The sequence below is a fragment of the Anopheles gambiae genome, chromosome 3 (assembly GCF_943734735.2).
Source record: "Anopheles gambiae chromosome 3, idAnoGambNW_F1_1, whole genome shotgun sequence".
NCBI lineage: Eukaryota > Metazoa > Arthropoda > Insecta > Diptera > Culicidae > Anopheles > Anopheles gambiae.
Window position 1 is genome coordinate 49,063,792 of NC_064602.1, and position 13,573 is coordinate 49,077,364.

Sequence of the window (13,573 nt, forward strand, 5' to 3'; positions counted from 1 at the left end):
CTTCTTTCGCTTTCACTTCTTTCAACTCGAGTTAAGTTTCGAGTTTTAACCTACCGAAAACTACCGATAAAATCAAAGTGGGTTTATTATACAGGTGGGCTTATCCCGAACAATTTGACAGCCGTGCTGTAGAAAAATGAAAACGAAATGACAGGAGGGGATTCGATCATTTGTTGATGTATGCGTGTGAATTCCAATGGCTGTTTTGGTTGATGTGTCGTAGTATGGATGAAAAACTACGTATCACAATCGAATCCCCTCCTGTCATTCGTTCGTCCAATATGGCCTTCCCGCCAAACCTATAAGCCCACCTAGTCCCTATACCCACTTTGGATAAAATTGTGATGCGCCTACCGAAAACCGCCAAAATAATCTGGCCACACTGGTTGGGGAAGTTATGCTTCTGTCAAAATCGCGCGGGCTAACAACAAAAGCAGCGGCAACATCACCAAACACAGGAAGATTCACGGCTTTGTTCTGCACGAATCGACGAAAGTACGTCCAACAGTATTGTTTTAAGCAACATCAGCAAAATGCTACAATTCGAACGAAGAACGATCGTGAACGGAGCGCTGATGAAACGCCACGTTGGCCAACCGATCAGCATCCATTTAAAGGTGGAACGCGCCGACGATGGTTGCAAATCGTTCAGCGGCAAATCGACGGACGGAGTCAATGTCCAGGTGCAACTGTCGGATCCCTTGAATGGTGTTTGCTCAGGATGGGTCGAAGTGATAGGCATTGCGGCTCCCAATGATACGGTTCGCGGAAAGGAGGTGTGTAGCTGCTTTCCTTAGATTCCAGGTACAAGCGTATGCTACGGAAGCTAATCTAATTGATTTCCTTTCATTCCATTCTAGATAATAACGTACTTCAACAGCGGGGAGAAAACGGAAAGTTTCGATGTGGATGGACACAACATGCTGTGCACATTGATGTCGGTTTGCAAGGAACCTTTCTACATGGGTCCACAAATGTAACTCTCTGGATAATATAAGATACTTTGAATTTATGAACACTTGTGGTTTTGTTCTCGGTATGTAGTTTTTGCTTCACGAAATACTTTTACGCTATTATTCATTGAGTTGTAGCGTGACCTCCACCAGGAGCCACAGCATGTGCCAACACTCGAGCAATACGCCGTAGCATATGGGAGTGCATTCAACGATGAATCCTACCATCGTATCACTATTGATCGTCCCTTTCGAAAGGTACAATAACAACGCTTCCGTTTCCTTCCATCCGTACCACGGGACCATGAGCGTGATCGTGGCGATAGTTTTCCAGATTAAAAACGTAACCTCTTTCGCCAAATTGACCGGTTCGATGGACTGCCGAAATGTGTCCCAAATCGTTCGTATCGTAAGATTGCGCTTCTCGATCTCGCGTTCAATTAACCGTTGAAGATAATCTATTTTATCCAAAGGACTTCCTTTGATGGACCGAAAAGAGCACACAAAGTCTCCGCAAACGTACACGATGGAAATGAACAGCGCAGACAGTAGTTGACCCATTCCTGTGTACTGCTTGCGGTCTATGTCCGGCGATTCGAGTGGATCGTGTTGGTAGACAAACTCGTTCCAGCGGTAATGTATGGTCGAGAAAATATAGTTCCACAGGCGCGGAATGTAGTAAGGTTTCGCCAGTACATTGTCAACCATTGGTTGTTCGCCTCGTTCGAGGTATCCGTTAAAGGGGATGTAGCTTAGGTTGCGTTTCTCTGTCTCATTCAAAAGCTGTAGATCGATCGCATACAACAGATAGTGCGAGGTGACGCAACGGTCGTGGCAGTCCGGGCCCGATTCACCAATTACCGGAATGCAAACGATTTGCCAGTGAAGAGCAGCGGGTTTAGCATTTGTTATCAACGGATCTTTCAAGCTTGCGCTGCCGGCAGTTGTGGTAGCGATGTTTAACAAACACATCAGTTCTTTTATTGGACGTCCTCGCTGTATGGCTGGGGCCAATACTATGTGTTCGTCGGCACTGCTGGTTCTAGCGGTCGAGGAAGATCGGGAATAAGAAAAACATAGTTTTAGACAAGCGCAACGAAGCAAAGCAATGATTCACCCCATTACCCCTTCAGCCACGGATACTTGTTCCAGCAAGACATAAAGGGTAAAATAAATTGCGGCAGGCATAGCCGCATATGGCTGCTGCTGCAATCGCGAATGTGGTGCAAAAATTCATCCCGCAGCTGTACAACATCAATTTCACCTAGTGAATAGCACAAGAAGAAACAAAACACTCCGATTGGTTTATCGCATTTCGGTAATCGAAACTCGCGCATAACCACAAACTTACCTTCCATCTCCATTAGCACACACAGCACCTCAGGATTGCGGGTCCGATCGACGAAGCTTTTGATCCCATGTACATTGGTTCGCTTCAACCAAGGATAGCGCCAGCACAAGATAATCAGCCACAGCTGACGGGAGAGCGCAACCGCTGAAAGGAAAGAAAAATAAATCATTTTTTAGCGCTTTCAAGAAGGCTTTATCGAACAAAAAAGCACGCATTACTTGCATAACTGGCGAAGAAAAATGGCAACAGGAAACAGACCAACACCACAAATCGGATCGTATTCAGCGTAATCCGGGCTGTCGTTGCATCTGTCCACATGGTGTAAATCGGTGGCTGAAGGTGTGTCCCTCGAACGATCAGCACACGAAGCAGATGTTTGCTGCAATCTGGTTGCTCATCGTACGCCACAACGATCCGTACTAGCTGAACAATTTCAACGCAACGTAAACACGCGCTTATCAATGTTTTTGAAACGTTGTTTCTTTTTGTACAAATACATTTGCCTTTTTTGCCATTTGAGCAAACGCAAACAGTGACAGATTCTGTTGTGTTATAGGATTCCCAATATTACCAGCCTTATGCCAGCAATTCAGCACGAAAGGAGTGCAAACCATCAAGTGCAGCGTGTAACGGTAATTGTTAGACTGAAGTGCCCATATTACTTGATGTAATTTAAAGTATAATAATCGTTAGCAAAACATAAAAAACAATGATTTGTCATCACTTAAAACAAGCCTTAGAGTGTCCGTTTTAGATTTGATATGAATTTTTTACTTCGTCATCGAAAATATTACGTATTTTTGTAGTATTCAACACAGTACTCAAATGAACAGAATATTGTTCTGTCAACATAATCGATACCATTCAAAATTTTACGTTCCGAAAAAGCTACAGCGTATCCCAGAAACGCTGCCTTATAATAACAATCATCTGAAGACAGTAGGTTTAGAGTGCAATGATCAAGTTCCGATACTATCGTCATTTTTTTGCACTTGCTGTTCTTGGTGTACATACACTATTTGATATTATCCGGATGGATTGGAAATGCCGATCGTTTCCTCGTTCAGCTCGTTCTCTCTTATACCATACATACCAGCCAGAAGCACCCCGTGCATAATCGCACTGGCCGGATTGACATCGGTCGGTGCCATTAATGGCCCACTATCACCTTCATACACGAACGGTAAGCGTAATATCCAGTAAGAGCTTTGCGTCAGCTTGATCGGTCCGGTCATGCCCGTCGTGAAGGTAATGCTGTTCTGCATGTTGTTCTGGAAAAGTTTCACCTTCGGATCAATGATAACATTCACCGGTGCCTTCGGTGTAATGATGTGCACTCGCATCAGCTGCGCCGTGTTGTTGATCGTATTTCGACAAGGGCAGGGGAAGTAGATCGGCATGTCGTTAAACACGACCTTACTACCGCTGTTACGAACGATTTCGGACCCACAGCGAAGGATACTGTCGGGCGCATGCATAATGAACCGATGGCCGCGCAAACACTCGTACTCCACGCCGATGAATATTTTCAGCGTAAACGTTTTGTTGTGCTCGAAGCTTTTCGATGAATGTGGGTTTCCTTTTTTGCGGTTGCGAATTTTTTCGTACGATGCGGCCCAACACTGTGCATGCTCTAGGCGTACGCTTACGTCCCACGGCAGGAGGAAATTCGAACCGGAGAGGAACCCACTCTGCACGTGTTCCGGCAAACCGGTATTGTGCGTATAGATAGAGCTAGAACCTAAGCATACCAGTGACCATGAAGGGAAGCGTGGCAACAATCCAGCAGGGCTAGCGATGTGCAACATGCCAGGAAGATACTCAGTGGTCGATGGCAATCTGGCCGGTGCTGCCGGGTGTCCTATCTCTCCTGGTGATGCATCGCTTCCGTGTTTTAATGCGCCTAATTTTATCACTATTTCGTTCATTTCCTCGTTATTCGATGCAAGTTGATCGTCATCATCATCATCATCATCATCATCATTGAGGCGAGCATCATCCATCTGGTCGCACTGGTCTGTATCATTTCTTTCCTCTGCGGGATCTTGCTCCCGCCGATTAGATCGACCTTCTCCTTTTTTGCCAATATTTCCTTCTTCTTCATCTTCTTCACCATCCGAAGCAATGTTAAAGCTTAAACTGGCTGAGCTATTTTGACTTCGCTGACTGCCAGATAGGAAAGGCGAATGGCCGGGTATGGCACGCACATTCGGTCCGAAATCGGATGCTGTACGGCCGGTACTATCGAACGACATCAGGTTGGAAAAGTTTTTGTTTATGAACTCCGCTGCGCGAAAGTCGCTACTCGAAGGCTCAAACACTGGAAATTGGACCCGTTCTAGACGATTGCAATTGCTGCAACTTTTTGCGATCATTTGATAAAATTCATAGTTTGCCTGCCGAATGGTGTACGGATCTTCGCGGTGGCCTTGCGTCCGGCCACAGTTGCACGAGGACACGTAAATTACTCCACTCGAATGCTCCGCAAGGTCGATGGATTTGTGCTTGCCTAGCACACACGGATTACCACGCAAACTCGGATATTCGCACTGCTGTTTACCGCTCTGCCAAATCGCGTCGCAGTACTCCTTCAGCTTTTGAATGCTAGGTTTCAGCTCAGGTCCTCGTGCATACTCGAGCAGCAGATTTAATGCTTCGTGGTACTTGGTTTCATGGAAGGACGCACTATAGTGCGGCGGTAACATGTCCTTGTACTTGAGCGTAGCCAAATCGAGACCCTGCTCACAAATTTCACCGAAAAATCGCTCATCAATATCGACGATGTCATGGAAGTTTTGTAGGTAAGCTTTCTGAAAAATAACCGCAAGATATGCATATTTGTTCTCGGGCCTTTGATTGTACCTTTACTTACATAATCTGAATCGTAGGCGTCGTAATACGGGTCATTTGGATTCTCGATGAACAGCTGGTGCATGTATTTAAACATCTCGTACCAAGCATGGGTGGATGGAAGCTATAAAAATGAAGCAAACTCGTTCATAAACAGATACAGCAAAACATGGGGACCGTGTATATTTACCACAAAATGCGTCCGAATTCTTTGCCTGCCAGGATTTTCGCTCTCATCGAAACCGGTATCCAACGCGTCCTCCACATGATCCTGTACCAGGCTAAATATGCTTCGTTCGTCTTCTTCGATCGGGTCTTTGAGCTCGAACTTAAAATTGGATGGAAATCCAAAGCAGTCGTATGGTTTTGCTTGCTCCAAAATCTGTTGTTCCTCACTTTCGGGCAGCGTGCCTGCGCTGTTCTGCTGCTGCTTCGCAAGATACATTGAGAGCATATCGATCGAATCCATCAGAGGATCTTGATTGCATGGTTTGGCTTCGTTGAAGAAAACAAATTGTTTCATTTTCGGCAGCGAAAACAGCGACATTGCACTGTTGTTTGTGATGATAAATTCATTACGAAGCGTTTTGTTGATGTAATCTTCTACCTTTGTTTCGAGCATATCAATTTCGTCCAGCGAATGAGGCTCTCCATTGTCCGGAAGGTTGAACATAAACAGTAGCCGTGGACTGCACAGCCGGCATTCTTTGCCCATGAAGGATCCCACGTTTGCGTTTTTCAGCATTTTGGGCAGAAATTTCAGCACATACTTTTCGCGGATGATTTTCAACGACTTGAATATCGACAGATAGGACATGTCGAATGATATCGATGGCTCTACCACTACCAGGATGTGGCATACTTGGAGCGCTAGCAACAGAACTCTCGCGAAACGGGTGCGAATGGCGCTGTTGAATTCGATGAAATGTAACGGCGATTCGTCAGTCTTTTCCAGCATCATCCGTTCGGCTAAGTGTAAGAGCACAAAGTTATCGAACGGTGCGTCGAAATGAAGAAACAAAGTTTGCCCTTCGGTACGAAAGTAAAACTTCACACGGCACTAAAAGGAAGAGGAGAAGCACGGTGTAGTGTGCATAAAAGGAAAATGTTTTTGATCAGACAAAAAAAATCAACCTTACATCAATTCCTGCCTCGTCCGTTAACGATGGATGGGAGTGAAGCATATTGAACTCGAGTAATTTGTTGCAGTGCGCCTCGTTTGATTTGCCCAACACTCCAACCACAACCATTGCGTTGTCCTTTTGGAACAGCTTTTCCCTTTGTCACAAAGAAAGCAAAGCACGGTATCGTTACATCATGATTTTGCTAGTCTTGATAAAAGCACACAGCATTTACCTAATGTCCAAGGGTAGCTCGGGAAACACAAAACTCTCGTACGGTTTCATTTTTAGTTGCTTTCCGTTCTTCGCTCGCAGCGGCTGCAAGAAGGGCCACGATTTTTGTGATACGATTGTAAACAAAACAACTGTCAACGAGCATCTCCGCCGCTGACGTGACGCTATTTCCCAGATGGATGAACACAAATAGAGCTAGCAACCACGAGATGGTTGTCGTTTCGCGCCAATTTTGAACGAAGCTGTTGTACTGCTTGTGATTTTCGGTGTTTGTTGAGCGCACGGTTTTTATTTATTGTTGCCCGATGCATTGTTTCTATTGTTTGTAGCTTTGTTTTTTGGTTGTTTGTCGGCAGGCGTGCGGTGAGTGTCCTGGCGAGTGTGTCTACAGTACCGCGTCGAGAGGTTTGCATCCTTGCGCGTATCCTCAACAGGACAGCGCAGCCAGTACGCATGGGAGATTGGCGACGGGACGTGTTTGTGTTAGTGAGCCCTAATTAAAGCCAAGAACTGGAGTGTCATTCATAAAAACGCAGGGTTTTTTTATGGATCGCTGAAATTTGGCACAAGCTGAGAGCTCACGGAAAAAGGACGAAGTTGAAATTGGTGGATCAAAAGTGAAAAACATTTACATTACGCAGAGTAAAACATTGCAATCGGCGACACACGCTTTGAACAACATGGGTATGTACATGGGGCAAGCAATCAGTAGTGCCTTCAAGCACAAAGGAGTTGCTGGAATGGGGCTTGTTTTGCTGTAGGCTAGCCGCACCAGTCATAAAGAATAGCAAATGCCCTTTTCTCCATCTGCGTCTTTTTGGCCATGCTCCCTGTTCGGTGGAATGTTTATTTACAGATTTGGAAATCGAAGCACAAAAGCCCACGCTGGATTTGGCGAAGAAATGTCTCAAAAAGGTGCCGAAAATGGAAGACGCGCAGCAATACAAAGTGTTGATACTGGACGACAATGAGCTACAGAAGATAGATAATATTGATTCGTACTTGAAGATCGAGAAGGTAAGCAAAGCGGCGTGCATCTTGCAGCGGTCACCACATCATCGTCATATCAATTGCTTCTTTCAGCTGTCGTTGTGCAAAAACCAGCTGCTGCGTATGTACGGCGTTTGTCGATTGCATTGTTTACGAGAGTTAAATCTGTCCTATAACGGGATCCTCACGATAGAAGGACTAAAAGATTTAGTGTACTTGACGCACTTGAATCTGGAGTGCAACAATATTAAAACCATCGAACATTTGAATACGAATGTAAACCTTCAGTATTTGAATCTTTCGGAAAACAGTATCACCAGTGTATCGGATATATCTTACTTAAAAAACCTAAAGGTATGTAGCATTCGATGCACCCCTGATTCTGGTTCGCTATTCGTTCCTTTTAATATTGTTCTTCTTTTCTTGCAGGAACTCTATCTCAACGGAAACCGCATATCGCATTTAAGGCAATGTGATAAACACTTACCTCAATCGCTGGAAACATTAACCTTAGCAAAGAATAACATTGCGGATCTGAATGAAATTTGCACACTAAGCCACCTGAACAATCTCAACAGCATCACGATAGCGGACAATCCGTGCGTCCAGATGGCCGGAAACGTAGTGTAAGTAGTAAAGAATGTTAGGTTTTTCCGCTGCTGGGTTAGTTTAGACACTGCTCTCTATTTATAGTGGATTTGACTACCGCCCATTCGTGTTGAATTGGTGCATGAGTGTGAAGCATATTGATGGATTTGTCGTCACTGCCATCGAGAGTCTGAAAGCGGAATGGTTGTACAGCCAGGGACGGGGTCGCCAATTCCGAATCGGCGAACAAATTGCACTGGCTCGCTATCTAAGCAGCGTGTGCCCATTGTCTGGCGAAGCGTTGGAAAACCAAAACGAGCGAAAACTTCGACTTATACTTAGCAAAGCGCAGCAACATCAGCGCCAGTTGCAGGAACAAACAACACTCGGCAGCGATGGAGCAAATCAATCGGCAAACAATTCGCCATCGTCACTGCGGCGGAAGGGCCAAGCAACGCGCATACAGTCGCCTCGCGTATCGCGTTTAAGCGGGCGTCAAAACTCTCCGGATGCCATGTCAAACAGTTACCATGGTAACCTTTCGAACAATTCAATGTCATCTGGGCATAGCGAGAGCAGCTCTGGAGGATCGCAGCTGTTCGAACTGACTCGGTCGTTAATTGATAATATAACTTCAGACAGCACTATTATGTCGCAGAGCTTGGATCCAAACATGCTGGCGAGCAGTAATAACACTGCCGCTTCTGCCAATAGTATGACCGGTACCGGTACAGGAAACGAATGTATTGTGTTGAGCAAGCAACATTCGGCAGCAACGAACCAAAACCATGGAAATTTGTATAATGGTGAGTTTTTTCATTTTTCTATCATGTATTATCTAGTAATTTCCCTTCTATTACATGCCATCTAGATCAAATATTAAACCCCGCTGTCATTACTGGAGGGGGGCCACTAACAGCTGCATCTAAAATGGTGCCGGTACCCGAATCCTTGATGAGCCCTGACTGTGGTCCCACTACGACAACGGCTGCTAGTATCGTGCAACGAAATATGCAACATTGTAATATGCAGCCGCAACCACAGACGCCGCAGATTCCCAAAGCTGTAAAAACTAAAGGTATGGTACAAGATGCATACTTTTGCAAGTAGACATGCAAATATGAAACGCTTATTCCGTTTGCAGACATCCATCGAACGGGGGGAAGTCAAGCGGGTGGAGGCATCCCGGTGGCAACCGTAAATCCCAAAAGCGGAAGTCCTCGCACGGCGAAACGCAATAACAGCAGTGAGCGCTCTTCCCCCTCTCTTTCGCCGCGAAAAACACTCAACAGCCACAGCAGCAACGGTGGTGGTGGTGGTAGCAATAGCCATTCCAGACCCGTATCATCACAATCGAAATATTCTGTGCATGCTGCTATAGCAACACCGTCGGAGGGTGGGTCGAGCAATGCTGTAAGCTCGGACGACGATAGTGAGACGATCAATGTTGAAAAACTGCGCACCATTCGTCACAAAGCGGCTCAGCAACAAACGCATCACACCCTTCAGCACGTAGGGCAGGGGTCGGGATTAAAAATGAAGGATAAAGAAGCTGCGTTGTCGGGTGTACCTGCGGCCAAGGAGACGATGGACGATAATAAGGCAACTGAAAATTCGGCCATTCTAATTCAGAAGCTTTGGCGTGGCTATGTAACTCGGAAACGGACACGGGATGTGGTGGAAAAATTATTCCACAAGCGAACAAACGATCATATTTTACAGCTGACTAAGGACATGCAGATAACAAAGGAACAGTTGGAGTCGGGACGCAAAATTCAACAACTCCAGATGAAAGCTTTGCGTCAGTTGTGGAGGAAAGTTTCCTCTATGAATCCAGCGGAACAATCATTCGCCACCCAGAACATCAGTGGGCCAACGCAAGTAACGGTATCGGAAGAAGAAGAAAATTGCGAACAACTTGCGGGAGACGGCGGGGAGCACAGTACGCTCCAGGATCTGACAAAGTCTTGTTCGATGCTAATGAACCAGGTGCAACAGTTGCAGGGCGCGGTACGTGACATAGTAAGCTGTATGCAGTTCTTGGTACATGTTCCGCAACCTGCGCAACCGTCGACGAGTAACGCTTCCCAACAACTCCAGTGCTCCAGTGAAACTCAAACGGAAATTGTGGCCGTACATACGCCCCAGCTAGAACAGATGCCAGAAACGTTTCCTTTTGGTAAGATGTTGGACGATGCAGCCAAGGAGCAGTTGTTGGTGAGTTGCAACAATAAGCTTTCGCGGCCGTCAACATTACCCATCAGTTCTGCGGAGACTTCTCCTAAGCTTGCTGGACAAGAGCAAAGCATAAACGTTAGGGAAAGTCCTCGGGAATCGACGGATAAGGATTCGATCAACTGTGAAGTTCAAATGATTAGGATTGAAGAAGCCGATCGTGGTAATGAGGAGGAAAATAACGACGGCGAGCAGAAGGAACGAGATGAGAAGGAAATGGAAAGCATCGCTCAGTCGAAGGCTGTGGAAAGTGACCCAGTTAATCCGTAAGCCGAATTGGTAATATTAATTCATAATTGCGGAGGAATGCCGAGGAATATTTGAAGCACTAGATATTTTTATTTTATTTTATATTAAGTCTCTTTAAAGGGCACCCTCTTGGCAGCCAACATAAATATGGTTCCGTTATATTTGTTGATTATTTTTAAGCTATTTATTCAAAAGTGCTAATATTAAGTTGAACGTACGGATTAGCAAGCGAGACAATTTTAAAATGATCTTTAATATTTAAAACATCTCTTTTTTCGTTGCAACCATATGTTGTCCAAGACCAGTCTGCCTCAACCATACAAAATTTGGGCTTTAGCTGTCTGTAATTTATTGGTTTACCCCTTCCATAGCAGAATAGTCGGTCAAGTCAAATATAACTGACCCGAAGGATCAAATACACAGTTGGATTGAATAATCTAAAATCCTCAATGATAAAAACATAAAAAACACTCCTCACAGGCTTAAGAACAAAACAACGGAGTAGAATGATTTCCTGAGAGCATAAGAATGGTCACCAAAATTGAATACCTGTATGGGAAGGCCAACGCTACAACGCTTTTATTTAACACATTCCATTTCCTACCCTAATAACGATGCAAAAGTATAATTATAACCCTAACCAAAGATGTACAGGACGAGACTAGTACAGTATGATACGATCTAAAAAGTACTACGAATATCCACTGTTTGAACGTAACGCGCTGAGATAACACGGCGTGATTAAAGCTGGCTCACTTCACTTTCCACCGAAGTGAAACGCAATTTAAAGGAGCTATTGTGTTTTTAAAGAAGCTTACATTGACGATCACAGTCTTGCTAATCGTTCATAAACGCTGATAAGCTATGCAAGGTACCACAAATAAGAAAAGGTTTCTTTGGCAATTTAAATACTGGTAGTGTAATTGCTGCAGTATAGTTTTCTTATTATATTTCTTTTATGTACATCGCCTAAACAAGATTTGCGTATAATATTTGATTCCTTAAAAGTTTCCATAGCCAGTAATGTTTACCAAGTTTTACCAAACAAACTTAGAAAGGTGATTAAATATAATGGAAAGTTTCAGAATGATCCATCCCCATTCTTTGGTGTTTAGGAAGATACAATGGAGCTTTAAATTGGCCCCAACAGCTAACAAAAACCACCGCCTCGTAATTGTTGCCCATGAAGGATGGCGGTTTATCCGGTAGCAGGTGGCAGTCATTGCTATTCATTTTAACTCTAATCCACACTACAAGTGCCTACATTTTACTTAGTTGCGAGAGCACATACTTATGCAAGCAGAGCAACGGAGGTAGATTGAGTAGAGCAATTGCGTAGAATTTGTTTCCTTCGCGTTTTTAGCAAACATTAGGTACGTGCACGTTGGTTAGGTACGTTGATTGATCGTATACTTTTAATACGATCAGGGTTTTCGAGTAGATTAATGTGCATTTTCGTTAGTGAATCAGCAGCACACATAGAGAGTGAATGGAAAATATGAAAACAAAAAATAGAATTGCACGTAATAGAGCACCATACGTTTTGCGCACAGTATGAACAAAAGTAAACCGTTCGATAAATGCACAACATTGCATTCTATAATACAACGCAGACTCGGTTTGGTTGAATGTAAATTTGAAAACAATTGTTTTTAGATTAGATTGCTGTTTTAATTACCACTTTAGAACGGTAAGCATATACCTCTCTATTAAGTTAGTAACTGAGATTGGAAGAATATTGAAAAGCCCCAAAACTGCTTCTAACCAACCAGGGCAAGGACGAGAAGAAGGATTTGATTCGATGTAAACGGCTGGATTTGCCGTTGCATCCATTTTAGCATTAAATAATTAAAGGTAGTGCTGTCGATGTAGTTCAGGGAGCTCGCTTCAATCTGCTCAAACCCTGTTTCTCGTGCCACATATGTATAGTGCAATTGGGCTACGCATGGTGTCATTCTGCTTTTATGCTCTCTAAGATCGCATGATCGATGTTTTCTGATCGCACGAATAATAGCATTACAATGCCGTCTGTAATAAGAAAATAATTGGAAGGTATATGCTACATCTTGTTCTATCGGGATTTCTAGCTATCTCTCACAAAAGCCAAAGTCAAAATAAACATATATAACCGTTTGAAAGGAAATTCTTTCAAATAGAAGAGTCAAGTACATACACTTACAAATGTACAAACATATGTATCTTCAGCAGTTTTTGATAATTCTTAACAACTAAACAATAAACGCATCGCCGCATAATACCAAGATAAAACCGGACTACCAATCGATTGTTTTCGGCTCATCGGTCCATCGAGGACAATTTCTGTCCGTTATTGGTTGCCCTTGACGCGGCATTTTCACCTTCCTCCGGTTTTTCCACCTCCTCTTGGTCGTCCTCTTCATTTTCCTCTTCATCGTCGTCATCGTCCTCATCGTCCTCATCATCATCGTCCGAGCTCTGGGCTAGAAATTTGCGATTCGTATTTCGGAATAGCCCATCCTCATCCAAATCATCTTCCAGCTCGCGCTTTCTGCTAAACTTTCGCGGCCAAACGCCTTCCTTTTCGAACACCTTGATGTGTTCCGGGGTGAGGATGCGGCAAATTTCAGCCTTCACCTTGTTGCCTTCCTCGATCGGTTCCACCAGCACGAAATTGCCACGCTTGATCCACACATTTTTACGAAACTTGACCGGCATCGAGACCAGGAACCGCTCCTCGCCGTCCTGTGCCGTTTCCACCTCGTGCAGGTTGTTGCCCCGGCTAGCGACAATGCGCACGATTTGTTGGTTTTCTTTGGGCACATCGAAGTCGTCCGCTTCCTGTTCCTTGAGCACATGTTTAATCTTGGTCACACGGGACATGATAGAAACAGTAGAACGCGGGCAAAAGAAAACTAAATGTAAATTTCTGTACTTTATCCAAGAAACATAGAAAGGTTTGAACTCCCCGGTACAATGCGAAGGAAATACAGTTTCAAAACAACACGGAATGTCAAAACAAAAAC

At 44.3% G+C, this 13,573-nt stretch overlaps 5 protein-coding genes across 5 annotated transcripts; 2 read left to right on the top strand and 3 right to left on the bottom strand.

The window, feature by feature from the left end:
* Positions 1 to 361: 361 nt before the first annotated feature.
* LOC1279598 (uncharacterized) lies at positions 362 to 1,016 on the top strand. The gene is made up of 2 exons (XM_319355.4): positions 362 to 776; positions 861 to 1,016. The coding sequence occupies exons 1-2, from the start codon at positions 534 to 536 to the stop codon at positions 978 to 980; spliced, it is 363 nt and encodes a 120-aa protein (XP_319355.3). The 5' UTR covers positions 362 to 533; the 3' UTR covers positions 981 to 1,016.
* A 3-nt stretch (positions 1,017 to 1,019) lies between these two features.
* Positions 1,020 to 2,787, bottom strand: LOC4578052 (uncharacterized). Its single transcript, XM_001238144.4, has 4 exons — positions 2,523 to 2,787; positions 2,305 to 2,448; positions 2,079 to 2,217; positions 1,020 to 1,995 (listed from the first exon to the last, which is right to left on the bottom strand). Exons 1-4 carry the CDS (start codon positions 2,620 to 2,622, stop codon positions 1,074 to 1,076), a joined length of 1,305 nt encoding a protein of 434 aa, XP_001238145.3. The 5' UTR covers positions 2,623 to 2,787; the 3' UTR covers positions 1,020 to 1,073.
* Positions 2,788 to 3,061: 274 nt separating this feature from the next.
* On the bottom strand, positions 3,062 to 6,731 carry LOC1279600 (nonsense-mediated mRNA decay factor SMG8). Its single transcript, XM_061662114.1, has 5 exons — positions 6,511 to 6,731; positions 6,294 to 6,432; positions 5,345 to 6,214; positions 5,177 to 5,278; positions 3,062 to 5,114 (listed from the first exon to the last, which is right to left on the bottom strand). Exons 1-5 carry the CDS (start codon positions 6,558 to 6,560, stop codon positions 3,330 to 3,332), a joined length of 2,946 nt encoding a protein of 981 aa, XP_061518098.1. The 5' UTR covers positions 6,561 to 6,731; the 3' UTR covers positions 3,062 to 3,329.
* A 195-nt stretch (positions 6,732 to 6,926) lies between these two features.
* Positions 6,927 to 12,839, top strand: LOC1279601 (uncharacterized). The gene is made up of 7 exons (XM_061662115.1): positions 6,927 to 7,193; positions 7,366 to 7,526; positions 7,593 to 7,853; positions 7,929 to 8,125; positions 8,193 to 8,893; positions 8,959 to 9,165; positions 9,232 to 12,839. The coding sequence occupies exons 1-7, from the start codon at positions 7,190 to 7,192 to the stop codon at positions 10,590 to 10,592; spliced, it is 2,892 nt and encodes a 963-aa protein (XP_061518099.1). The 5' UTR covers positions 6,927 to 7,189; the 3' UTR covers positions 10,593 to 12,839.
* On the bottom strand, positions 12,747 to 13,568 carry LOC5668247 (probable RNA-binding protein EIF1AD). The gene has a single exon (XM_001689133.2). It carries the CDS (start codon positions 13,428 to 13,430, stop codon positions 12,867 to 12,869), a length of 564 nt encoding a protein of 187 aa, XP_001689185.2. The 5' UTR covers positions 13,431 to 13,568; the 3' UTR covers positions 12,747 to 12,866.
* Positions 13,569 to 13,573: the final 5 nt, after the last annotated feature.

Coding starts and splice junctions, on each gene's coding strand:
- LOC5668247 (XM_001689133.2), bottom strand. CDS start 13,430: ATGTCCCGTGTGACCAAGATTAAACATGTGCTCAAGGAACAGGAAGCG.
- LOC4578052 (XM_001238144.4), bottom strand. CDS start 2,622: ATGTGGACAGATGCAACGACAGCCCGGATTACGCTGAATACGATCCGA. Junction 2,218..2,304: donor TGTGCTAATGGAGATGGAAG/GTAAGTTTGTGG, acceptor GCTATTCACTAG/GTGAAATTGATGTTGTACAG. Junction 1,996..2,078: donor AAGTATCCGTGGCTGAAGGG/GTAATGGGGTGA, acceptor CTCGACCGCTAG/AACCAGCAGTGCCGACGAAC.
- LOC1279600 (XM_061662114.1), bottom strand. CDS start 6,560: ATGAAACCGTACGAGAGTTTTGTGTTTCCCGAGCTACCCTTGGACATT. Junction 6,433..6,510: donor GAGCTACCCTTGGACATTAG/GTAAATGCTGTG, acceptor TTTGTGACAAAG/GGAAAAGCTGTTCCAAAAGG. Junction 5,115..5,176: donor ACGCCTACGATTCAGATTAT/GTAAGTAAAGGT, acceptor GTTATTTTTCAG/AAAGCTTACCTACAAAACTT.
- LOC1279601 (XM_061662115.1), top strand. Junction 7,527..7,592: donor CGTACTTGAAGATCGAGAAG/GTAAGCAAAGCG, acceptor TGCTTCTTTCAG/CTGTCGTTGTGCAAAAACCA. Junction 9,166..9,231: donor CAAAGCTGTAAAAACTAAAG/GTATGGTACAAG, acceptor TTCCGTTTGCAG/ACATCCATCGAACGGGGGGA.
- LOC1279598 (XM_319355.4), top strand. CDS start 534: ATGCTACAATTCGAACGAAGAACGATCGTGAACGGAGCGCTGATGAAA. Junction 777..860: donor ATACGGTTCGCGGAAAGGAG/GTGTGTAGCTGC, acceptor ATTCCATTCTAG/ATAATAACGTACTTCAACAG.